Consider the following 26,473-nt stretch of genomic DNA (forward strand, 5'->3'; position numbering starts at 1 on the left):
AACGTTTTATTTCTGCAAAAATACGCCCAAGGCAAGCCTCTCCTTTTAACAAAGCTCTCAAACTTTTTAAAAATCATATTCTTAATAAAGACAGTGCTTAATTTCAACCAGTTTATTACTACAGTGGCATTATCTACATGTATAGAAGAAAAAAAAAAATACAGTATTTTACCTCAATTAAAAAATTAAAAAAAGGACTGTGCTAGGTCATGTAAGATGCATTCCAGTGTTCAGCAGTGTTACATCAAAAAACTAACCTTTTCCAAACTGTCTGGAAACACCATATATTAGAACTGTATTCAGTGTAATCACATACAAATATCAGCATCAACATGTAAAAAACTAAGACTACCTTAAAAAGTTTGCTACAATGTTTGAATAAATGATTTATATTTGGGATCATATATTGACAATAAGGACAAAGTTTAAAAAAATCAAACAAAATTACAGTCATGGCAGCAAATATAAACATATGCTTAACATATAAGCAATTCTTACTGAGCTACAAATCACTAATGAATTAAATATGGCTAATTACAGTCAGAAGGATGATGGGAGGGTGAAGATGAGTTAATGTGCCACTTCTCTTGGATGCAAATGTGCAGCAGACATTCAAGAATGAGAACAAGCACTGAATGACAAATCAGGACAGGTTCTTTTTTCTTCTAGAAAGAGTTATAAATACAGCTGAGAAATACTTAGAAAAAGTTAAGAATTCAACTGAACAGAACTTCGGACAGTAACTGAAGCAGAAGATATGATCTAATCAATTCCATGTATTTTGTTGCATTTTTCCCTATATTTTTCTTTAGTAAAATGTCTTAATTCTAGATATCTAAAAACATACAATGAGCTTACCTGGAAAGAGTGGGACTCTCTTCCTGTTGAAAATAATCAGCATTAAAAATGAAAAGAACAATTAAAACAAAGGCAAGGAAACACTACTTGGACTTTCTCACAGTAATGCACCACCTTAGGTAATGACACATTACACATATATGGTATAATATCATGTTATAGATAAATGTTACTATTCTAATACACAAAGAAAACTCCCTGTTTTTTAATAAGTCATTCTCACAAAACATAGATTTCAGATATTAAAGAAATGAATAATCTTCCTCAACACAATATCCAGCAAGAAACATTGTCAGAAGGAGAAAAACGAGTAACAAATTCAAATTTGGAAAATGACAATTGCTTAAATACAACAGAACATGCTGGGCTGATCAGGAAGTACATTCAAATATGAAAGTTACTGACAACAAAAACCAAAAGAATTGCAATGTTTCATTTATCAGTTTTTAAAAAAATGAACAAAATCTATAACAGTATCTTGAATTACAGCCATAAAAACAAGTTAGAAACACAAAAGAATTACGTACTACTAAGTGTCTGTGAGAGGCCTATATGCACATGAAACACAAGCAAAATGAGATTTTGTCTTTTGAGGAAAAAGAGAACAATAGTTACCAAAACACTGTAATAAAAAACCAAAGGTGTTTTACTGTAGAAATTGAATCTAGAACATTAATCTACCCTTTACTGAAACAAATAAAAAGGGAAGTTTTCTTAAAGTTTGTCTAAAACAATGAAGTAGAACAAAACTATACAATTATCTGAATTCTTTGAGAAAATAAATTTTTTGGGCACTTGTGGATTGCTTAGAAGTACAAGGTTGAAATAAAAGCTTATCTTACTTTATTAGACTCAAGGTTTCTCACCACTGATCTGATCTATTTTACTTTGAAGACAGTCCTAAAGTAATCATTATTTGACCATTTATCACGCATCCCAGAGATTCTCAAATAAAATTACCAAATATCCAAGTATTCAATAAATACTAGTACATCCAATATATGTCTAGAAAAAAAAAATCACATAATTCAAGTTATTGCAAATAAATACCTAGCTATAACTTCATAAATATTTAAACAAAATTCTGCTAAGTATATGTTAGCCTCCTAAATATACAACTAAACTAACAAAACCATTGTCTAAAAGTCAGAGAAGTAGTTCAGAAAGACAAGTTCATTTCTGGGAAGTTAAGACTCCTATAGCATTTGCTTTCAGGGCAAACTCAAAGCACATTATCCACTACTTCCCAAAGCTCTGTGCTAGCTATTCTTCTTTGGTTAGTTAATGAGTTATAGACTTAAAGCCATTAAAAAAAATTAAAATCCAAATACAAAAGTATCTTAGTGAGAAAATGTGCATATGCTCTCAGATGCAAAGGTTACAGAAATCAGTAAGCCCTCCCTTCTATTCTCACTAAACCCGTGCTACCTCCCCTTGTCCAGTCACACCTCAGAGAAGAGGCTTTCCTCAGCCTAACAAAGGCTGAGGAAACACAGCTAAAATGCAAATTCATTTTTCCTTTTCAGCAACACGTCTATGACAAGCTCTATCCTTCTGCTGGAAAACAGAATTGGACAGTCAAGTGAAAGCATGGAAGTCATTGATTCACAGACAGCAGTTATTGTTCCTTAGTACAGCAGGCAGTTTTCCAAAGCTGCATGGCATCCTATTCCAAAGCAAAGAACACATATTCCTGGTCTTTCCTTTAAACATCCTTACTGGTAAATATTGGCAGGTGCACCTGAAATATTGAAATCAGGCTACATGTCACAGAGCTCGAGCCACGTGGTAATTATTAGGCTTTTTTGGTCTCTTCTTGTACAACTGGCTTTACAGTGTTCTCAACCTGCTTCTTTAAGTTTTTGGAGACTTTTCTTAGGAAAGTAACCAATTACATCACTTGAACAATCCCACTACTGTGATTCATGAAATCAAAAGTATTACTGTGTAGGGCCAAACCCCAACTGAGAGATTACTACCAGCACTTCCCACCTCCTTTCAGAGCCATGCAGTTCCCATTCTGCACTCAGTACTGCCGTGAGCTGCTGCTCTACACACACAGGCTGCACCCCAGGAAATAGCCAAATGTGACTTCTCAAAGATTGTGCCACATTGAATGTTACATGTAAAAGATTTTATATTAACACAGAATGCCCATTTAGATAGTTTTGACTGCCAAGTAGAAAAGCTCCTGCAATTACAACATGCTGGGACAGATTCACAGTTCACAAAACTTAGCAAGCCCTAGGCAGAGCTCTGACATTTCTTTAATGTCTTGCTCTGATAAGACAAACAAACAAAATGTCGATAAAACAGGTAATTGCCAACAGAAGAAAAACACTATTTTTACTTGACTGACATAAGTGGAATTCTTCCTTTCCTGTTTACAACACTTCACTAAGAAATCTCAGAGCACTCTGAGAATCTCCTTCTCAATCAGATGTTAATTCTAGTAAACATTTTAAAACACCTTTCTCTTACACGCTTTTCTTTAGTACAAGGCAGATATGAGAAAGAGCATGAACGGAGTGGTGGTGGGGAACAAGGGAATAAAGATATTTTTACTACTTGCCATTCTACTGGTAAGGGACTCCTGATATGTTTTTATATAAATGCACCATCACAGATGTCACACGAGTCACCCGACATTAACATCCATTGTGAACAGTCTCCTGAAAAACAATGATTTTTAAGACAGGTTTTTTGTTTATTAATTCCAGATTTTTTTAGTATTTCTGACTATATGCAAATAATTCAAGTGAAGTGTTCATAACAGTCTAATTGATCTTATTGCAGCAAGGTTTTTTTGTGAAGTTTTTTTTTTTGTTTGTTTGAAACACAATAACAGCATGCTTTTATATTTACCTATTGCACAATTAATTGCTTTTTAATTATATTTCCTATTAAAGTAATTCCACTAATAGAAGAAATAGGTCCAGAGAACCCATTTTGGTCTGTTGGCTCAAGGACTACCAGAATAAAATAATAATAATAATAATTAAAAAAACCCCCACTAAAACTCTAATTAAGCTATTACATAGAAGTATACAGAAAAAGCCTGGAAGAGTTCATGAGTAAACAATACTTATTTAAAAACACCTCTGTAATAAAGTACAGTACAGTATACAGATGCCATACCATAATATCTCCAGATGGAGTTGTTACAGACAATGATAATGCCTTTAAAATGCTTATTATGGGCTCTTTGTTTTTTTAAATCATGGTTTAAAGAAATCTTCAGAGGCTATTTAAAGCACAAAAACTACTTTTAAGGTTCTACCAAAAAGCTGATTTATAATCAGTAAAATAACAAGAATGAACGTTACATCTGAGCAAGCACCCATCATAACCCTGCTCCTGCTCCCAGGTTAGCGCAGCCGGTGATCCCAGAGTTATTCCATCTGCTCCAACGCTACAGGCTGATGAAGGCTGGAGTATTCTTCCCTTTGTACTTCAGTGAGAATGTTAATAGTCTTACAATAGTTTTATAGAAGCAACAGAATTGTAATAATATCATTTAATAACAGATTTGTTATTAAATCAGCCTTCTAAAAATATAAAAATATTTGATATTGTGAAAGTGTCTTTCAATCATATTTCAATTTTCACAGTTTTAATAAGGAGTACCTAATTAGAACCATCACTTTAGAACTATGACACTCAGCTCATTTCACGTAAATAGACAAACAGTTAAAAACATACACATTAAATAGAATCCAATCGCAAAAACATACAATCTGACAATGTTGTCATGTGCTCTTTCAAAGAGTGCATAGGACATATTTCTGCAGCAGTCAATACAGTAATTCTTTTGATGCAATCTTAGTCAAAGCTGTAAACATTCCTAATTGTAGTTTCTTGGAAACTTTTGGTTCCTTTCAAGTTTTTATTAGCAATTTGCACTGGGCATTCCCCTGACATTTCCCCCCCCTTCAGTTACAGACAGCATCACCCTCCACCTGTAACCCCTCTGGCTGTTCAGAACTACTCATCAGCATTTCTTCAATACATTCAGGGCAGTCATCCTCCCTTGCAGTGCACAGTGACACTTTCCAAATGCCAGTGCCAGCAAGGCCCCCAGTGCATGATCTCGAGAAGCAGGTTGATGAGGAAGTCTGCTATGCCTTAATGGGATTTCCTGCAGGTTTGGGATCATAACCGTATAGAAAAGTAGCTGCTATTACAAGGATGGCTCCAAGGAAAAAGACACTGAATAGGGATTAAAAAAAAAAAAGTTTGTTTTAGTTGATGCAAATTTATTTATGCAATATAATCAAAAGTAAGGACATTTTTTCATGAGGAAAATAGGAAGATAAATTATATTTGTCCAATTTATAAAGAGCAAAATAATTTGTATGCATTTGTTTTAGTGGGATAAGGAAAGTTGTAGAGGTAAGAAACCTGTAACTACAAATTAATGTATCATTATATTAACATATTTTGAAAATTAAAATTACACTTTCATGGAACAATTGGCAAAAGCAATCAGATCAATCCTTTTTTCCCTGAATTTTTACCTAAAGATGTGTGCAAAATGGAAGCAGAAGCTGAAGAAAAGCAGCTACTGTGGTTACCCACCCATTCTTAACATATTACATACATCATGTTGTTGAAGCTGTGTTTGCTTTGAAGTCCAAAGCTTGTGTCAAAACAAATTACTGCTGCCCAAGAACCAGTTTGCAAGTCAGTATAATCTAATTTTTGGCAGATACAGAAAGATTTGTCTTATGAAAACACAATAAAAGCATATTTTCTATTGTGACATTTTGGCCTTTCAAGTTGTTTTAGTTAAAGTCTGAGACAAAGAAACTGAAGCCAGCAGACCTTTAGAAAAGAATCTTCTCACAGACATGGCAATGTCAACAGGTTCATCTTCCAAACCAAATGCTAAAAAAACTGTGGCATATGACATGATAATCCTTCAGAGAATACATTTAGCCTATTTTGGGACATGGCCCCTTGCAATATATTCAAGCATTTAAGTACTTTACACCTATTACCCCAATCAAAACTGTTTGTTGATATGATAGAAACAATTACAGAGTTTCAGTTCAAATGCATTGTTAGCATAAGCAAGGTACTAAAGATTAAGTTTGATTAACTTAAGTTAATCAAGTTCTATTAAATGGGATGGCTTCAAGTTCTACATACCACTACTTGGCTCTATTTAATTTTCAATATGTTTGTAGAAGCTGTTAAGTTACTTATTAATTTTCCATTTGAGCACACAGAAACTCTTAAAACACTTTCTACATTTGTTTTAATGGGACAAATATAATCTACTTATAATTTAAGTTCAATGTTTTCCACTTCTTAAGCCTAAACAGCTATTCCATTTCCTTTTTTGAATGTTTAAAGCCCTGATAATACAGAATCACAGAATAGGGATAGAAGGGACCACAGTATTACAAATATGTATTTTTAGATAAAAGATGTTTCGTTGTACCAGATACAAAAGTCGTAATTATTATTCAAAATATTTTTATGTTATGAGTACATGCAATATATGCAAGGAGTGTTGGTCAGTCATAAGCAAAATCCTATTCCTATATCTGGAAGTGGTATTATTAATTCTACATTCCATACAAGAACATGCACTGCCAAGACAAGCAGTGCTCTCATTCTACCCATGTGTAAAACTCTTGCACGAAGAGCCACCACATTCTGATCCCCAAAGCACCTGGACGCTGCACAGGGCCGAGAAGAACAGAGCAAGCACTTCTCTTTCTCGGCTGCTCTCACTACTAAACGTAGCACTGCCTTTAGAAACAGCTCTGCCTTTGGCCTCCTGGGTGCCCTTGGGCAACTCAGCGCTGCAGCGTCACTTTACGGGTGCGTGACTGCAGTGACCTGTGTCAGAGCCTGCGGTGCGGGCGATCAAAGGCAGCACAGAGGGCATGTCCCTGTGGCCGGCCCCGCGGTGCGGGAGCGGAGCAGCAGCAGCAGCAGCAGCGGTACCCGCTGTGGCCGGCCCCGCGGTGCGGGACACGGAGCAGCAGCAGCAGCAGCAGCAGCAGCAGCAGCGGTACCCGCTGTGGCCGGCCCCGCGGTGCGGGACACGGAGCAGCAGCAGCAGCAGCAGCAGCGGTACCCCCTGTGGCCGGCCCCGCGGTGCGGGACACGGAGCAGCAGCAGCAGCGGTACCCCCTGTGGCCGGCCCCGCGGTGCGGGAGCGGAGCAGCAGCAGCAGCAGCAGCAGTACCCCCTGTGGCCGGCCCCGCGGTGCGGGACACGGAGCAGCAGCAGCAGCAGCAGCAGCAGCAGCAGCAGCAGCAGCAGCAGCAGCAGTACCCCCTGTGGCCGGCCCCGCGGTGCGGGAGCGGAGCAGCAGCAGCAGCAGCAGCGGTACCCCCTGTGGCCGGCCCCGCGGTGCGGGAGCGGAGCAGCAGCAGCAGCAGCAGCGGTACCCCCTGTGGCCGGCCCCGCAGCGCCAGGCGTGCAGTGCCCGCGCGGGGCCGCAGGGGGCGCGCCCGGGCGGAACAGCGGCTGCTGCCGCAGGGAGCGCGGCCCCCGAGGGACCCCGAGCCAGAGGCTCCTCACCCGCCTGAAAAACTCACTGCTAGCCATGGGATGAGGCTAAACTTTGATGTGCCAGCTGGACCTAAACATTCTGAAAGTGTGGCTTGGACGGAATTTGTTTTTTTATTTATTTTCGCATTTATATCTGGTAAGCAATAAGTTTTCAACTTTTTTTTTTTTTTACTATTTTAGGAAAATAATTCTTACCTTGTAGGGACAAAATCTTGCAGCCAGAAATAGGAGATCAACGTTGACAGTATAATAGAGAGAGAAGTTGCAAATCCCTTTAAAATGTTGTCCGCATATTTTATAACAGCAGCAATCACCAGGCCTCCAAGTGCCTGGAAAAATAGCAAGGTTTGGATTCACAAACTGGTAATTTGATTGAGAGCATCTATTTTGACACCATGCACCTACTTTAGGAAAATGCCAACCACTTATTTTATATTAGGGATATGCACTGTTGAAAATAAATATTGGGGGAGCAGTTCTTTCCCCATTGAAGAAATTGTTGATCACATTAGCACCATTAAATAAGTGGAAATGCTTGTACTGTACATTTTTAGCCACATGAGGAAGGGCATACAGAGAGATCATTTTAAGCATCACAAAATCACTAATGCTTTCATGCTTTTAATTTGCACAATACATAATCACATACTTGCTATATATTTCCCAGATTTTCATTTAGAGGTTTATGCTAATAATGATAGATGATTCTTTGACTATAGAATTCTCAGCAGCTTCAATGACACCCATTAGTTTCTCCAGTTACTTATAGAAGAGTAAATCCCCTAGTGCTTTCACAGAAACATACAACAGAAGGTCTCACCTGTAGAACAACCACCACCCAAGTAAGTTTATTGTATCCTTGAAAAAATCCATTCTTTGACAGTTGTTCTCCATCATAAATGTAAACACCCATCAGTCCAAATATGCTACCAAAAAATCCTGGAAGTATAAGATTGGTTTAAAAGCTTCAGGTGAAAAACATGCAAATGGGCTCCTCGTCCTTAAAGGCTACTCATGTATTTCTGATTTTAAAACTGGACAGTCACTTGCAATACTGTCACATCAAAATCCAATCAGTTTGCTGTTCTCTTTTAAAAGCTATTCTCCACGCTTGACACTTCAAGTTTTGTTTGCTTCCATTAAGATATCCTTATATACTTATCTTCCATTGCTTTCTATTGGAATGGAGTGATTTTTACTTATGGCATGCAGCAAAATTCAGTTAAATGCAATTTCAGTTTTCCTGAAACTAGTCATGACTGAAGGTTGAAGTCACCCTCTAACCTGGAGAGAAAACAAGGAAAACACGCAGTGGAGGAAGTCGTCTCCGGCATAGCAGGAGCAGCAATTAACAGTTCACCAATTCAGACAAGAATGGGATTCTCCTGAGCCAGTCTCAAGCACAGTGAATGTTTACTAGTGGAGACTTAATGTCAAAAGCTGAATCTGAGGTGAGCCTGCAGAGTTTTTAATTTGGTGAGTCCAGTGTTTTGCCAAATGGGAAGCTTTTCCTAACCCCTGAAGCATGACATAATGTAAGCAGCTATTCTGTGACTGATGTCTGCTCTAGGCTTGAGCAGGAAAGGGGCAACACTTTTTACTATTCCTTCTCTGTGAAAAAGTGATTTTCATCACATTTCTCAGCATCTGAAAAAGGCAGAATTTTGAATTATTTTGAACAAAATAACACCTTCTGTTTTACAAGAAATAATTCTTTTTGTAGGCAGAATTAAAAACATAGGTTTCATTCAGATTAAACTATTTACTTGTATTTTCCAATTGATCTGTTAAAATAAATACAATCACCTATTCATACATCCTTATTATGACATTGGTGCACCTTAAAAACTGTTTTTTAAAACAATTCTAATTTATTTTCCCATTATTTTCTATAGTTTTAATAATTCTCTATGGACATGAAAATGAAAACCTGGTTGGACATATGGATTTTTTGTATTTTAAGAAAAGCTCTGTTTCAGAGCTCTTGCTTATGAATGCCTTGCTTCTGAATAATACAATGTCTGAAGTGGGCAACTACCTTGCACTTGCAGAAAGAAGACACCAACCTATTTTTGAAAATGCAATTTCACATTTTATGTATTTTGTGAAAGCTGTATCATAAAAGCTGATGGTTTTATATGTATTTAATATTATTGTTTAACTGTATTTATGGATTTAAATAGTTTTAAAAAACTTTATGAAATATGACAACATTATTTTTGAACTGAAAACAACCTCAATAATAAACACATTCTACTGAACTTCCTATTGAGGCAGATTAAGCTCACTACAGAAGTAAATACAAACTCAAGGGACCTGATTCTCACTATAATCAGACATTTGTGTCTGCTCTGATTTCCTTGTTTCACAAAGCAATTACTGGAACATTCAACATATGACCAGGCCATTGATCAAACATACTTCTGTGTACATACTTCTGTGTGCTGCAGAAAAATCTGAAAATGTTTTAGAAGAGATTATTGATTTTTCAACAATTATGGAATCTGACTGGAAATGATTGCAGATATTTATTGCCCATGAAAGCACTTTTAGCATGGAAACTGAGAGTAATAATATTAATAATAATCAGCTTTCCTTGGAAATGGATTTTATATTGCAGATCCACCCAGGACACCAGCTCTTACCTTAAATCCTGGACCAATCCCTAGCTAGCAACCCTTCTCTGCCCCCAAAATTCCCTAACATAACATTTCCTGATGTATTCCCTACACCCTGTTCAAGAAAACTTAGTTTGAATACACAGTTTCTATAAATACAAGCAGAAAATAAGGAGAGGTTTTAAATCCTTTCACTATACTCAGGTTTCAAAACATTATGGTCATGTAAAAATAGTATAATGCATTCAAAATCAACTTCTGCATTTTTAATTGAAATCACTTATAATTAAAATACAGTAGTAGGAAAATAAAGGAAAAAAAGATGGCTTATTGACCCACTAACTACGAAAGAAGCCACATCATCTCCTGTTCTTATAGTGCTGCACTACATTCTACCAGACTCAGTACACAGCTCTGATCCACTAAATCATCTCATGACTTAACTTTACACTGTGGATTTGATCTCTAGTCCATTCTAAGGTGCTGGAAAGGTCAAATTCTGCTCAATGCATTCATTCAAAAATGACATAAATAGTTATTGCCTGCAGGTGAAGACTAGGGGGGATTCCATTAGAGAAGCAAAGGCAACAGTAAGTTTCCTGCTGTAAAACAGGAACAAAAATATATTGTTGATGTCATGTTTCCAACCCTCTAAACTGGACAAGATTGCTTTGAAGGGAGGGAAAACTCGCTCAGGAACACAGAGCAACTCTGTTGCCTTTAATATCTAGGGTCTGGAAGATCCAAGACAACCTTGGGAATAGAAGGTAGTTTCTCACTGATAGGTGCACAGTAGGTACAGCTATTTAAACAGTTAAGATGAACTGGTCTTTTGCATATGCCTCTCCCTAGTGATTATGCACACAACTAAAAGAAACTGACCTTTGTATTGAAATAACAATAATTAATTACCTCAACTTTATTCATGAACAAAGCAGATTTTATAGCTTGCACTTTTAATTCAAAAAGCTGCCTACCCAGGCACAAGCAAGAAAATGTGTTAATTTTAAAACCTCTCAAAATACTGACTTGGAAACCTGTTTTGTTTAAATATTCCTATATTTTCTAAAAAATAGTACAAAAAAAGTCAATTGACAGCTTCTCCACAAATGTACAGATACTCTATTAACAAAGTAAATCAAGAACTAGACTGAAACCAGAAAATAACTGCTATAATTCCATTTAGCAGAGGTTGACTTTTCATTTCAAAATAACATATATGCAGCATACTAAAATGTTGGTGGTATTTTTTATTTATACATTTATTTTGCACAGTTATCTTAATGCTTCAGAATGCAATATCTCTAACAGATGATTAAAATTAAACTTACCAAGCTGAATGTTCCTGATCCACACAGACTGCTTAGTTTCCTTTAAAATTTTCTCAAAATAAACCCCAGCGAATCCACTAGAAAAGCACGCTATGAGAACTGCAATCAGGCCTACAAACTGTGATCCTGCTGAGTGCTCCTTAGCAGGTGCTGCTTGAGAGTCTGAAGGCCACTGGATGTAAAAACAGTTACACAAAATTCACTGATGAAATCAAGCCATGAGCATCTACAAAATGCAAATTTGTTTTCCACCAACAGTAACAGTTACTAAATACAGACAACCACATACTTGTCAAGTTTTGTATTTTGCACCATAAATACTTTCAAAGGACTGCAAAGCTAAAATTTTTTTCCAACTTATTTGTAAGGAGTAAAACTGTGCCTGAACTGGGAGAATACTCATCAGTTTAAACAGCTGCAGGATTTATAAGCAAGAACTTTTTTTTAAATCCCAGTGTGACTTATCATGGTCATTCTCTACTACCAACTTGTGCCACCCAACAGTTGGTTACCTTGCAAATATAAGCACAGATAGAAAATTACTTACACCATCTGTTTTTAAGATGGGATGAATTGTCTTTTTCATGTGCTCCTCTTTGGTGATTGTGCTGACCAATTAAATCTTGGAATGTGTCTAAGGCTAACTGAATAAAATGCAATGCCATGGACAAAAACTTTCTTAGGAGTCTGTTAAATACTGTCAGACTGTTTATCATTACTGAATTTAATCACCATATCTTTTTCCAAATCCTTAAGTTTTAAAATAAAAATTTCTAGGATATACTAAAATTTGCTAAAAATTCTTAAATAGTCTTCTATCCCATGATCCTGCCCCCTGAAAACTATGAACTCTGCTACCTGCACTATTCAGAACTGAGGCAAATTTTGCTTTTTGAAATCCAGAAATTCCGAAGTAAATTTGCCATGCTGAATCCACAGTACAAAGTGAACACAGCCTGTACTGGCAGAAAAGTTCTGTGAATTCTTAATACCTAAAGAAATGTGCTAATAAAAATTGCTATCATTATTACTTGCAGGTTGCTCCAGAGGCCCTGTCATATTCTACAGCAGAGCGCTGGGTTACAAAAGAGATGTTATCTTCTGCCTTTGAACCATTTCTGGTGTCCTCCAGACCTGGCCAGTTGTGATTCGTAGCTCCTGACTATACTCTGGTGCTCATGTGCAGCTGGTAGAATCAGAAAGCTGGATAATCAGTATAGAAATCCATGTTTCTTTAATAAACACATCAAAACCCCACAAACCACCTGCTAATATTTACCTGCACAAATGCCACTCCTGTCATCAATATTACTAGTGACAGCCACTGGTATACACCCAGCTTCTTGCTCAACATGGACACAGAAAACAAGGCTGTGGTGAGAATTTTCAGTTGATATGTAACCTAGAAGAAGCAGGAACAGTTACTAAGTTACTACTACTATGCCACAATTCATGGGTTTTTTTTTTTTTTAAACTTACAGAGAATCGAAATATGCAATACCTGGTATGTGGCTGCATCTAGGTTTGACAGTGCTACATATAGCAAGTTGTTCTGAAGAGTGTAAATTCCTGAAGGAATAGCAAGTTTAAGAGTTTCCATGGGTTTGTTAAGGATTTCATCGTGTAGCACTCTGTTCAGAGTCCGTAAATTGCATTCTACCCAAAGAAACAGTAAGAAATAGACATTCACTAAAAGGAAAGGAGTGAAAAAAAAGAGAAGCAGCAATGTTCTGTTCTTAAACTGTTACCCCTTTTTATAGCTATCACTATGCCAAGACCTGAAAATACCATCTATGTTAGTTTGACTGTCACAGGCCTTGGATATGTAAGGAAGTATCTTGTGTCTTCCTGCAGTGTTTTCCTGCAGCCTGGAATATCAGAATGAAAATGATTATTCAAAATACTTTGAGTTAAACTTACTGAAACTGTATCAATAATTTAAGATAATATATTAAAGAGTACAATCTAAAAAGTGCATGTTTAGAATCCTACAGAGTCACCAATATTTATGCACAATGACATTTTTAAGCTGTTGAAAATCAAACAGAAACCAGATAAATTCAGTTTTAAATATACAAAATAAGAACAAGAGTAAATGTGAATACAGTTTTCTTTTTTAGCTTAAAACTATGATTCTTCCTGGAACAATGAAATTGCTGTTTCCCTTCTGTGTCTGCTGCTTATCACAGGTTTCTAAATTATCATTCATGCTTTGGACACACAAAAAGCTTTTCATTTTTTCCTACTTCTACATACAGATTTCTTAAAATGCCTGAGCAAACACAAACTTTGAGATGTTGGCAAAAAAATTTATTCCTGCTCTCCTCAGTATCCACATTCTCTTAAGCAAATATACAGTATGATTATTGTCCTTCCAAGACTATTTCTTACACAAGGAAAAGGGAAATGCTTTGTTGTACGCCTGTACTCACATGGCTGCTTTGCAGTTGGCACTACAATACAGCATATTGATTAGGAAAATTACTTGGTGCAAAATTTGACACATACTGCTGTCTTTGTAGACTAATAGAACACAGGCCAAAATCTTCAGAAGTTCAGCAATAACTACTGCAGTAGAGGATAAGTAACGAGGGCCTTCTTCTTTCAGTGTCCGAGAATAGCGCATGGTCAACACTAAACTTGTGGTCTGAAAAACCAGGATGCCCAAGGAAAGGTACTTTAAATTGGCAGACATTTCTTGACTTTTTCTTTTCTGAAACAGAAAAAAATAAACAAACCCAAAGGTAATACTGCAGATATTGGGAATCACAGATTTCCTTATCTAGGTGAAGGCTCAGAAGGTATTTCTAAGGTGAAGGTATTTCTGCTGCGGTACAGCAGAATGCCCAGTACTCCTGCTGCAATGAGCTGTTCCCAGACTGAAGAGATCTTCCCACTCTTCCACCTCTCCCAAGTCTGTCAGGTTGCAGTCTCTGCCTTGCCAGATTGAACCATGCCAGCAAAAGAAGGGCGAGGGTTGGGCTGCTTTAAATGAAAATGCGAGGTATGCCTGGCAATGAAGGGCAAGGAGAGTTGTGGGAAAGCACAGTTGGAGAGGAAGACATGGGATGGAGAAGCTTTAGGGGAGGCAGCACAAAACCTGTCCTGCTGACTACCCTGCTCACAAAAAAATTCATTGAATATAGATGACTAGTTGACTGCAACTGCTTTCTCAGGCTGCAGAGACTACCACAAACTTTATGTTAGTAAAGCTGTACCATCCCAATCTCTACTAGGAACTTCCACCAAGATAATGTAGTTTTCTTTGCAATTTGTCACCAATTTAAAGGATTAACTTAATTGCAGAAGACTAATAGAGACAGTAATTTTCATTTTGCAAACACATCATATGGCAAGGAAATTTTAAAAAGCTTGCTGCTACTAGAATATCACATAATTTTTGCTATCCTTCATATAAAGAACTTCCATACACAGAAACTAATGCTTTCTATAAAAGATAAACTTCTACTCCCCTCATTGCCAACTTACTCAAAAACAGAGCCATTTTTTATAGTGCCAAAGTTAAATCAAACCAATAACTAGAAGTTTACAACTACGTTTACAAGCAAAAGAAGAGTAATAAGCCAAGACAATGCACATGGTTCTCAATTTCAGAAGTCTAGACACAGCACATAAGCACAGTCTAGACTGGGTGCTTATGGCAGAGCTTTCCTCATGTTTTACACCTGCAGGCACACAACTTCTGACCCATTAACTATGCAGCTTTATCCACGCTGCTCAAGGATGTGCTGGTACCTCTAAATATTTGTGGCTAGAACTGAAGCAGTTTCCTGCTGACTACATTTCTCTAGCTCAAGATGCATTTCCTTGCTGGCTTTGTAGGCATTTGGAGAGTTACACTCTTCAAAAACTTCTGACTTGCCCTTATCTTGTCTCTAAGCATTTATAGATTTTCTCCAGTCAAGTATTCGAAGTCAAATTATTATCTATACGACAATGACACTTAAAAGACATTGCAGTAACCTGCAAACAGAAGTGAAATATCAACAGCCACAAAGATATGAAGTACACATTTCAATCCTACACAATAAAATTGTTTATCTCAAAAATCATACCATTGTAAAAATATTTGTAAAAGCAATATTTGGCAATACTGGTAAATAAGGAAGAAAAAGATAACAGGATGCAGCAACTGAGGAAGAAACACACAAGGTTCCATTAAGAAAACGGAAGATACTTCTGTATGAACTATAATCTCATTTAACTTCTGAAGAAACAAATACTAAAGATACAACTGCACGGAGCAGTATAAATCAGACAGAAATATAAACTATGGAGCAGAAGAAAGCTGCAGACAAAATTTGCTGTTTTCCACTGGTTCTGGTGGAATAATCCATTACACAAGGATGTTAACTGGAATTATGCATCCTAAACAACAAAACTGAGATGATCTGTTTTTTAGTTGAAGAACAACAGCTTTGAAGAATAAATTTGCTACAGCTGAGAACAAGAAGGAGAAAAAGAACAGTTCCTGCAAAGGGATGAAGAAGGGACATACACGTTCAGAGACCATGCTTTCTGGAGAACTACCAGCAACGAAAGGAAGACAGAGGGAGAAAAAGGCAAAGAAAAAAAACAACCTACTGAAAGAAGATACAGAACTGAATTTCGCTAAAAGGCTTGCCTATGATACTACAGAAAGCTGAGTTTGCATTTATGAGTCAACTTGAACAAACAATTTCTTTCACTATTTCCATCTATCTCATTTTTTACTATTCAGACCTGAGAAACTGGAAATAAATACCAACATATTGCTAAGACAAAAACCACTGAATTTCATGAAAGCAAACCTACAGATAAATAAGTCTTTAAAACTTTAAGTTTTAAGTTTTTTTGTTTGTTTTGTTGGGGTTTTTTTTTTGTTTTTTTAGTTTTCAAAGCGCTTCATAACAAAATACAGATTATGAGAACACACATATTCCTCCTGACTCAGATGCAAATTTCTGCATTCTGTCAGCCTGTGAAATGACAGTTTTATGAATTTTCAAAATCATCAGATATCAATTCTGTAACCTTCAAAACAGGTAATAATATTAAAAATAATGTTTACTTTTTTTTTTGCTAAAATACAGCCATCTATGTATGAAGCAACTTAAAATGTAATTTTGCAAATAAATCACTAGTATGCTGTTAATGAGCAAGTACCAAGGCAATCAGCAAGAAAATTAACCAACAAGCACAAGTTTGATAAGCCCATCAGTAAAGCCATAAAGAATGCATACCACATCATTAACTTCTGTCTTGTCTTCCTCAGTAGTCATGATAAAAAAGAGAACTTTCCCCAGATGATATATCTCAAAAAGGCACCAGCAGAAGGAAATATTTCCTTATTGTACATCACTAATGCATTTCCAAGTTTCATATGTTCACATAGAATGGAGCTTAAGTGTCCAGCATGATAGCTGAAATAAGGGTATTTATTAAAAGTTGTCCTGTCAGTGGTCAACAAGACAGGCTTGTAGACAGCAAGTGTGTGAAGTCTCATGCTATACTTACAAGTTGGTTCACAGAGCAGGAACTAGAGATCTGAAATGTACATATGCCAATAATATAACCAGTCTTTCCTAAGCACACGGAACACCTTATCAGCTCTCCTGGTCCCTTTTCTTTTATAACACCTGCTTATCAGCTCACGGACCTCTGTGCAAACTGTGAACAACCCACAAAAGGAGAAAAATATTGAACTTTAATATTAAATTTTAAACTTGGGCTGTCTTCAACTCCAGTCTCACAGCACCTTTAGATTTACAGGTGACTATCAGAGCTGTAAGCGCCCAGTTTTAGCCATGAGCTCTGCTACCCTCACAGCAGTCACAGAACAATGAACTATTGTCTTCAGTAACAGCCCACACCTGGACTGTCTTAAACCAACAATGATATTGAAGTTCCCGCCGTATTTCCTGTACAGAGTTACAACTTAGGTTTCTTACAGGGCTTTGGATGCACTCCTTGGTACTCTGCAGGATGCATCTGTTTGAAAACTCAGACTCAGGTTTGCTGATTCAAAGACTGGAAGTTGAGTGGTGACATGAACTCTGTCTTTTGAACTCTATCTTACAGTGGGGTATGCTAAGGACCTGCAGTTCCCTTACGATAATACTAAATAACTCATCTCAGGGATTGGGCTCATTTCTCTTCTGTTAGTCTATGTTAAAAAAAATAAAAATCAGCCCCTTCTGCGTCATTTCTTCACACATTTCTTCAGTGTGCCATGGACAGCCCTGCAGCCACATGGAAGGCAGCCCTATACGGGAGCCAATATGCAGGAAGCCAAGGTGGGATTTACAGCCACGTAACATTGGGATTCAGTACACACAGGTGGATAAGACGGATTCTATGTGAACAGCTGTTCTCCTTGAAAGTGAAAAGGAGAAAGGCCCTGGAAAGGTTTTCAGAGCACAGAACAAAGCAAAGCAATCTATACAGGAAGTAATATTTTCAGCTCAAAGTACCATACTGTGCAACGGCTGAAGAATAACTCTTCAAAGGAAGCAGATTTTTTAAACCAGAAAATCACATATTTCCAGCTCATAATATTAATTCAAAAATGAATACATTTCTGACTTTTCATCTCTCTTTGTAATACCTCCAACCCAGGCTAAAATTTAATATTTTACATTTTTCTTTTATTTCATCCCTACACTTTCCCTCCTAAAATAATGGTAAATTCTAATATTTGCAGATGAAATTAGGCCATAATCAATTTGATTTAATGAACAGCACACTAGTACTCCTTCATATTAATCAGTCTACTACAGAGCAGTAAGATTATGGGGCTTTTCTTAACGTTAAGGTTTTGTTTTATAAAGATCTGATGGTATAAACTTTCCAGGTTTTCAGCTGCTAAGTATCTACCATTGCAAGATCCAGTGAAAAACTAAGGATTAGTTTATGAACTGATTCTATTCTTAACTTCGTAGAAGGACTCAAAATTTCTGTTGAAGGACTCAAAATCAGAATTACAGGGAGTATCACAGAAATTTATATGAAAAACTCCAAGCACTCAACATTATCTGAAGTAGATGACAGACAAAGAAAAAAATTAACAGCAAATTCCATCAAGTCTCATAACAAAAATGTAGGTTAAATTCACCAAAATATTTGACAAAAATAAACTAGAAGCTACTTATTTCCTCCTCCATACTCTGTCACAAGTAAAGTTTAATTAAAAAAAAAATAAATAAACAACTAGTATCATGCTCCAAATCTTCATAGTGATGTCATTACATGAATTAAGTTCTTTCCAGCCTAGCTGACATCACTGACAGTCTTTTAGAATAAAAAAGCCAAGTTACAGGAGTTATTTTTCTTAGGTCTTATTCCATTTTATGACTAATCAGTTTAACATTGCTCAACCAAATAAAAGGCATTTGTGTATTAGTTAAAATGCAAAGCCCAACACAGAAGTAGACGACCAGGCTCTCAAAACTGCCAAAGGCAAAGTTTAAATTTTCTGTGCTACTACACCAAATTCTCCACTTGGGATCTGCTGGAAAATAAACACTGATATAGTCTGCCTCTGTGTCATTCCAGTGGTATGGGTATGGACACATCTCCTGGGCATTTATTGATAGCAGGATAACAATTAAAGAAACAGGATGATGTTCTCATATTTCTCTAATGAAATATGAACCTAGTGCTGATGCTACACCTATACAAATACAGTAAGCTGTCAACAAAGGAAAAGCACAATTGGAAGGTGGAGTAAGAGCTAACTCACAGAACCTGAAGAACCTATTTTTATGAATTCTTTCTGTGCTTTGCTTACTTTCTACATGCATTGCCCTCTTCCCTGTGCTGGATAACACAAAAGTAACATGTCATTTTCTGCCACACAACTACATTCCTCAGAGGAAAGTTCTATTCCATAAATATTCTTGGTTTTTGGTTTGTTTGGGTTTTTTTGGAGTGAATATAGCTTTGTATTTATCTGAAGTAGTATATAATACTACTAATATAATACAGCAAACACTTTAAGTATAGAAAGAAATAGAAGGAAGGAACCTCATGAAGTTCAACAAGGCCAAGTGCAAGAGCTTGGATGTGGGCTGGGCTAATTCAGGCAAAGGCTGCCCTGAGAGAGAATGAGAACTGGAAAAACTCCATCACTGTTAAGTGTTCAAGGCCAGGACAGATAGGCTTTGAGCAACCTGGTCTATGGAAGGTGCCCCTGCCCATGGCAGGGAGTTCGAAACAGATGATCTTTAACATCCCTTCCATCCCAAACCACTCTATGATTTTTTGACAAATATCCCACATGGTACAAAGGGTGCACAGACCTCACCAAATCCAGTTAAGTGGTGCTAAACTGCATTCTGAAGTAGATTTTACATACACACAGATAATTTAACTGCCATATTTGGAGTGCTATAATTTGACAGTACATTTCTTTCTCCCCTCACCACCACATGACAAAACCCTGTAATTGTAGTAAAGCACGTCCTAAATATTTTTAATAATCTTAAACTTTGTATTTCTCACTTTAAAATGTCACTACTGTGTTTTCCATTTTCCTCATACTGTGAACAGATTTCTTATTTGTTCCCTCCCATAAGCTATCTACAGTTGCCAGCTCCCCAAATACCTGGCACTTTGCAACTAAATCACTGCAAATCATTTCATCATTTTAAAACTTACCTTGCCCTTTCTTTTGTTTTCCAGTTTCTTACTCATTTTTCTCGCTGGCGACAAAGTGCACTAAGTATGCTATGTAAAAAAACCAACAAAACTGTGCTTCTCTTGGAGCTTGTACAGTTCTTCAGAAGTGTGGTTAAAAACAAATCCTCTAGCAAAGTTTTTCCCTTACTCTTTGAGCAGAAACAGAGGAACAAAGATTTTTTTCACATGAAGGTTTCCTTCAGGCAGTATTTCCGATTTCTCCATTTACATAAAAAAAAACCTTAATTGGTGAAAAGGATTAAAAACATAACTGCATTCAAATGATACTTTGAAGACAAGCTTATCAAGTAGAACACAGTAGATCACTGGTGGACCTTGCTCCTGCAACGTCATCTTGTTCCCTATGCACAACCGTATCTCGTGTACTGGTTTTGGCTGGGGTAGAGTTCATTTCCTTCACAGTAGCTGGCAGGGGGATGTGTTTGGGATTTGTGCTGAAAAGTGTTGATAACATAGGGATGTTTTCACTATTGTTGAGTAGGAATTACACTTTTCTACCTCCCACCCCACCTGTGAGGAGGCTGGGAATGCACAAGGAGTTGGGAGGGGCACAGCCAGGAGAGCTGACCTCAAGATACCACAGGGATATATCCCAGACCATATGGAGTCATGCTCAGTACATAAACTGGGAGAAGAAGAAGGAAGGAGTGAAGGTTCAGAGTGATGGTGTTTATCTTCCCATGTCACTGTTCCACATGATGGAGTCCTGCTTTCCTGGAGATGGCTGAAACACCTGCCTGCCATGGAACATGGTAAAAGAATTCTTTGGTTTGCTTTGCTTGCATGTGCAGCTTTTGCTTTACCTACTAAACTGTCTGTGTCTCAACAGACAGGTTTTCTCACTTTTACCCTTCTGATTGTCTGCCCCATCCCACCAGGGATGAGTGAGCGAGTGTTTGTGTAGTGCTTAGTTGCCAGCTGGGGTTAAACCACAACTCTTGGCCATTTTAAAACCATGCAGATGGTTTTCAAAACCGGCAAATGCACCTACATTTACACATTAAATGGATTTACACACTAAATGGTAACTGTTAATGATCAACCAGTCATTTCTTCTCAACTTTGCTCCAAAACCTTGGCTTCTGCCAAAGATAGTGGAGGCTGTATCAGTGATTCACTGGCCATATATATCACTCAACCAGGAAATTCCATCACTGCCAAGTTTAACAAAGGGAATGTAATTACATATTAACTATTAACTAAAGTCTCATTTCAGTGAATGCTATAAATTGCTGGGGGCTCAAACCAAGTTTTCTTACATGTTGACAGAAAACTCAGCAGAAAGGGAACCTGGGTGAGTTCTTTTATGAGCTCCCAAAGGTTTTCTGCTTGTTTCTTTCTTTTGTGGGGAAAAAAATAGCATTCTAATCTAATCTCAGGCAGGAAGAGTAAAACATTGTGAATCTGAAAATATGGAATCTGTGGCTAAGTGCTCTTTAAGCCTATTACCTTTATCCTTTGCACCAAACCTAAGAATCCAGAGATCATATTTTTTTGACTGATGAAAATTTGGTTTGATGAATACTACAGAAATCACATATTGAGTAAAAATATTCAGCATTCTGGAAATTCAGGCCCTCATTGAGCTAAATGTTAACACCAGCATTTCTTGTAAAATGAAGACTTCAACTCTGCTCAGTAGAGCATTAGTTTTATGTTGACGTAACACTCACTAAGCCAAACTCTGCCTGCCAGCACAGAAATTTGATACAAGCTGCCTGAACTGAATCCAGTTTTCACACAGCACACACACTGTGTTCATTGTATAGATCACAGTATAGATAGATCCCAGCAGCCACATTCAGACTCTGGGAGCAAGGAGCCATTCAGTTTCCAATCTCAGTTCAAGTGCCCGCCCCTCCAAAAGCACACAGGAGTGCAACGCCATGGACCAAAGGACTGCTGGAATGCAGTTCCTGCAGATGTATCAAGCCAACAAAGGAGCTTGACTTAAGATGCTGAAAGACTGAACACTGTATCCAGCTGGGGTTCAGCTGCAGCTTACATGTATGCTATTTATGAATTACGAGTCAAGTCTGGGTGCTCAAGGCAACACAGAGTGTCAAACACCTCAGCCAAGGTGACCTACTTGGAGTACAGTAACACAAACTAGATCCTACAGGGAAAATCAGTCTGTAGGCACTGCAGCATGCTAGTAATTACAAATAAAATGAGACAGCTGAACAGCACTGAAGCAGTATAAATATAAGACAAGGTTCAGAAATCCAGTGGCAAAATCCTGAACTTCTAACCATCTGACATTATCATGCGAGATCCTAAGAAATAGAGATGTTAAGAATCTCTCCTCCCCTCTAGAGACATCCTCCACTGATGTGCAGCCTCCTGAGTTCCAGCAAAGGCACTTGGCCTGCACAAGCAGCTTGAATATGGCAGGAACTGAAGTAACCGGGGAAGAACAAGCCCAGGCAGCAAGCAATTCAAGAACAATTCGGGAGGAATACTGTGTCTAGCAAGCCCGTCCCAAAGATAAGTACGTGTTGTGCTCCCTTAACACTGCCAAATCCGGAACTGTTTTAAGGGGACACGTGACTTGAATTCCACAGGTACTTGGCTCAGATGATCCCTGCCTTTCTCTTGCTATTGCAAACAATAGCGTCACCAGAATAAGGAATCAGGCTGTGTAGGCAGCCTGTAGGATTGCTGGAGGCAGTTACTCCTAACAATACATTGCCCTAAAGAAAGCAAATTTATACTTACTAGAACCAGTCTTTCCCCAAACCAGTGTTTTTGCTACACATACTATTTCTACTAATCAGAAAATGATACATCCCAAAACAATCCTTATCTAACCATTCTTATCTACCAGAACTGTGATTTTCAATCACAAGTTCTTCTCACAATGCCTAACAATGTACAAGGGAATCATGAACTACAGTTTCCAAAGGGAGAGATTATTGTAAATCACTTTCTCCACAACTGTCATCTCCCTCGAACTCACCCTGAAGCCTGCAGCTCAACTCAGTGAGCACACTGATAAGTGCAGTGCCTATGAAGATAGGCAGCCCCACAGATTTCGAGAAAAGCAGTCCATTACCTCATTACCTAATGTTAATTCTAAGACCCACTTTGTCATTCTGTACATATGGTCTTTGAAAAGCAAAGGTTGTCTTAGATCCCAATCCTCCTGTGTAGAGACCACCATGAAAAATAAAATTTCCCTGGTGCTCACTCAGTTTTAGAAAGGTTTGTTGCATACGTTCTTTATGTTCCATATAACACACCCCTCTTTTGCTCAAAGCTGTGTCAGTCTTCTCCACCCAATCACAACTTTAAAATATTTCATCTGGAATCCAAATCTTCCTCCCTCTGGTTTAAAACATACTTTATAGGATTTAATAAAACAGAACAACTTCGGGTACCTTCTGATATTTATCTTTTACCTTTTGGTTTATTCCACGATATGCATTATTACATTTGTTATCTCTCTATCTCTGAGTTTCTGCTTAATCCACAAGTGTTGTACTGCTAGAGCGTTTCTCAATTCAAAAATTTGGTATGAAATTATGATAACCATGCAAACGCTTGTAAAATGTGCATTTCTGTGAACTTCACATCCAGCACCGCATCACACATAGTGAGCATCTTCTCAGCTGAGCACCAGCAAGGGAGTCACAACCTCAGCAGCACTGACACCGCTCTGGCCAGATCCGTGCCCCTTCCCAACTTCACACACGGCCGCTTCCCCACAGCAACTTCAACTTCACCCTCTCCTCCCTCTTGCCCAAACCGCTCCATTTCCAGACACTTCTCTCGGTGTGTCTCTTCAATCCCACCCTTTCCCTCCCCAGCCCTGCTTCCCGCCCCATTCACTAAGCCCAAACGCCTCCGGCCCCCAGGCCTTCCTCGGGCTCCCCCTCACGCAGAGCCCCGCACCGCTCCCGGCAGGGCGGCCCCGGCCGGGCTCTGCTCCCACCTGCGCGCCCGCCCGGCGGCCCCGCTCACCGCCGGCCCAGCTCGGCTCGCTCCGGCTCCCGGTGCTTCCGGGAGCCGCGGTCCCGTCCCGCAAAGGCTCCGGCTGCAGCCGAGCCCCGCCCGCTCCGTTCCCAGCACCGCGGCTGCAGCGAGAGCCGGCAGCGGCCGGGCGGGCTCGGGGCCGGGGCCCGGGCAGGGCCTGGCGGGGCCGCCGCATGAGGGGCAGCGGAGCGGGGCACGGGCGGCTCCCGGAGCCTGCAGTCCCTGCGGCACGGGCAGCGGCACGGGCCGTGTTCCCCCCAAACCACGAACGGGAAACTTCGGCAGCCGCTGACACAAGCGTTTGTGTGAAACCCATCACAAATTTATTAGAGAATGGCAGGGCTGATTCAAATTAAGGTACGGACCTCTCAAACAGAACGTTACTGTGCTGTCCGAAGAAACAAATTGTCAAAACAAATTTTGAAGATTGTATAAAGACATAACTTTGTGCTTCAATTACAGGTTGATTTACCGATGGGTGGCAAAGTGCTGCACATCAAAACCGGGTGAAATCCTGGCCCCACGGAAGTTGGCAGGAAAACTTGCATGGAAACCTCTCCCACCAATTACAATTGTAAACCGTGACAGGGAAGCACGCTACTAATAATGGTAATTTTAATAGCAGGCACATGTTCACTAACACATTCATTACAAGTATGCTTTAGGTGAATGCGCTTTGTTAACACTAAACAGAAGGTGGCTCTGAGAGCTCCAAAAGGGTTTGCTCCAAGGTGTGGAACTGCTCCTGAATCAAAAATGGGCTCTGGTTCTTCAGCGAGCACAGTGATGTACCTGCTTGCAGATGTACGCATCACTCATGAAATTAACCTTTCAGATATACAAGGTATCGCAGGTTAGATTAAATACTTGGAAAAAGGAGCCAAGATGGTATTTGTTCTATTAATTTAATTAATTTTCTACTCCTTCCAAGGAAAACCACTTTCTTTTTCAGCAGATTGAGTTTAACAGCCTAATCTGGGATACATTTGCCTCATATGCTTCTCTACAGAATTCTGTGTATTTGAAGTTGGTTTGGATGGAGTTCATAATGTCTTTGCTCTGAGCTGTTTCATTTTTCTAATTAATAAACTTTAATTAACCCAAAAAAATTCAGTCCTGTGGAGTTTTTGGGTTTTGGTGGTTTGGTTTTTTTTTTTTTTTTTATTTTTTTTTGCTTTGCAATCTCCATATTGAATTTACATTAGATAACAAAAGACTAAAACTAATACTCTGATACTACTTCAGCATCTTTTCTTCTGTCCCATGGAGAACTGCTTATCAGAAGTTTACATTAGCCTTGTCTTATGCGATGATTAACAGGCACAATGTTCAGTTTGCATTTACAACAATTTATTTCACCTTGTCTACTTTTGGTTAATAACCAAATATTTCCTAAGTTTTCATTTGTCACACCAATCATTTCAGGTAGGTGTTCATCGCATTCACTATTGGAAATAAAAATAAATCATATAGGTAGGGTATAATGTGCTCTCTTAAAATGATGCCTAAAACACTGACACAACTAATGGTATCTACTAATGACTAAAACCAGAGGTAAACTAATGAGGGGCATGACATACCAGCTAGACATGCAACATAACAGCCAAGTAGCATCTGCCAATTTGACTTAATGGTATTTTTTTCTTTACATTAAGTAATCTAATAATACGGAATATAATCCGTGTTTGGGATGTCAAGTAATACTTCAGAAGTTCATATAGACCATTTTGATACAGCAGCAGAGAGAACAAAGGCACTCAAAATGCTGAATAACATCAGGAGTTGGGGAGCGGAGTGTTTCCCAGCAGAGCTCTATAAAAAAATAAGAGAGAAATTTGATAAACCCATTTCTAAATAGTTCTCTCCATTGCTGTTATGAAAGTGTAGAAATTTTCACAAAAATCTTTTTCTATTAGCCCCACCTATTATGTAGACATTCCTGATGTCAAAAGATCATGTTCCACATTCATATCAACACATGTTTTTCAGTGATTGTCATGGTCAAAAGTATAAAGCACCTGTGTGGTCCCACTTCTTTTCATTTTTGTTAAGACTATTTCATTTATTATGTTGCACATGTGTTCTCAAACATTTATTCAGATGTAGGAAATTTGACAGATTTCAGTTTTCTGTGACATTTAGAAGGAAGAAACCAGTAGAAACTACAAAGAGGAAAAGTTCTTACCACTTGACTGCCGCCTGAGTAAGGTGAATGCTGAAAACAAACAAACAAACAAATAAATTTATAGAGGTGTTTCTAGCCAATGGTTTTGAACACAGTTTTTCCTGTGATCAATGAGATTTTAATAGCTTAACCCACAGCATGGTTTTAAATTGTTCAAGAGGAAGGTTGAACTAATATTAATACAGAATGCTTTCTTCAGACCAAATCATCCCAAAATTTCTCTGCCCACCACCCAGGTTCTTTGTTTACTAGGAAAAGAAGATTAAAGCGCTGTG

At 38.3% G+C, this 26,473-nt stretch overlaps 2 protein-coding genes and 1 long non-coding RNA gene across 20 annotated transcripts in view; 1 reads left to right on the top strand and 2 right to left on the bottom strand.

Moving 5' to 3' along the window:
- Positions 1-97: 97 nt before the first annotated feature.
- On the bottom strand, positions 98-24,329 carry SLC35A3 (solute carrier family 35 member A3). 8 transcript variants are annotated; one of them, XR_015273726.1, is made up of 9 exons: positions 23,973-24,067; positions 13,847-14,051; positions 12,840-12,994; positions 12,618-12,740; positions 11,339-11,510; positions 8,210-8,328; positions 7,585-7,718; positions 3,431-5,067; positions 98-2,599 (listed from the first exon to the last, which is right to left on the bottom strand). XR_015273726.1 is itself a non-coding variant. In XM_086841776.1 (8 exons), the coding sequence occupies exons 2-8, from the start codon at positions 14,031-14,033 to the stop codon at positions 4,977-4,979; spliced, it is 981 nt and encodes a 326-aa protein (XP_086697902.1). In that variant the 5' UTR covers positions 14,034-14,051; positions 24,002-24,177; the 3' UTR covers positions 98-4,976. The 8 variants fall into 8 exon arrangements, 6 of the variants coding, with proteins under 6 accessions (XP_086697902.1, XP_086697897.1, XP_086697899.1 ...); XR_015273727.1 differs by adding an exon at positions 12,370-12,541 and having other exon boundaries at positions 1,281-5,067; positions 23,973-24,329; XM_086841776.1 differs by having other exon boundaries at positions 98-5,067; positions 24,002-24,177.
- LOC147651630 (uncharacterized) lies at positions 24,265-26,458 on the top strand. The gene is made up of 2 exons (XR_015273728.1): positions 24,265-24,370; positions 24,476-26,458. It is a non-coding gene; the product is annotated as an uncharacterized LOC147651630 (long non-coding RNA).
- Positions 24,314-26,473, bottom strand: part of LOC111932716 (uncharacterized) — a 75,903-nt gene continuing 73,743 nt past the window's right edge. For all 11 annotated transcript variants that reach the window (XM_086841750.1, XM_086841758.1, XM_086841756.1 and 8 more), the window contains 2 exons: positions 26,199-26,228; positions 24,314-25,825 (listed from right to left, as the gene is read on the bottom strand). In XM_086841750.1, the coding sequence (XP_086697876.1) occupies positions 25,727-25,825; positions 26,199-26,228 (129 nt within the window). In that variant the 3' untranslated portion in view covers positions 24,314-25,726. The remainder of the gene's footprint in view (positions 25,826-26,198; positions 26,229-26,473) is intronic.

This window comes from Cyanistes caeruleus, chromosome 9 (genome assembly GCF_971803275.1).
Source record: "Cyanistes caeruleus chromosome 9, bCyaCae1.hap1.1, whole genome shotgun sequence".
In the NCBI taxonomy this organism is placed as follows: Eukaryota; Metazoa; Chordata; class Aves; order Passeriformes; family Paridae; genus Cyanistes; species Cyanistes caeruleus.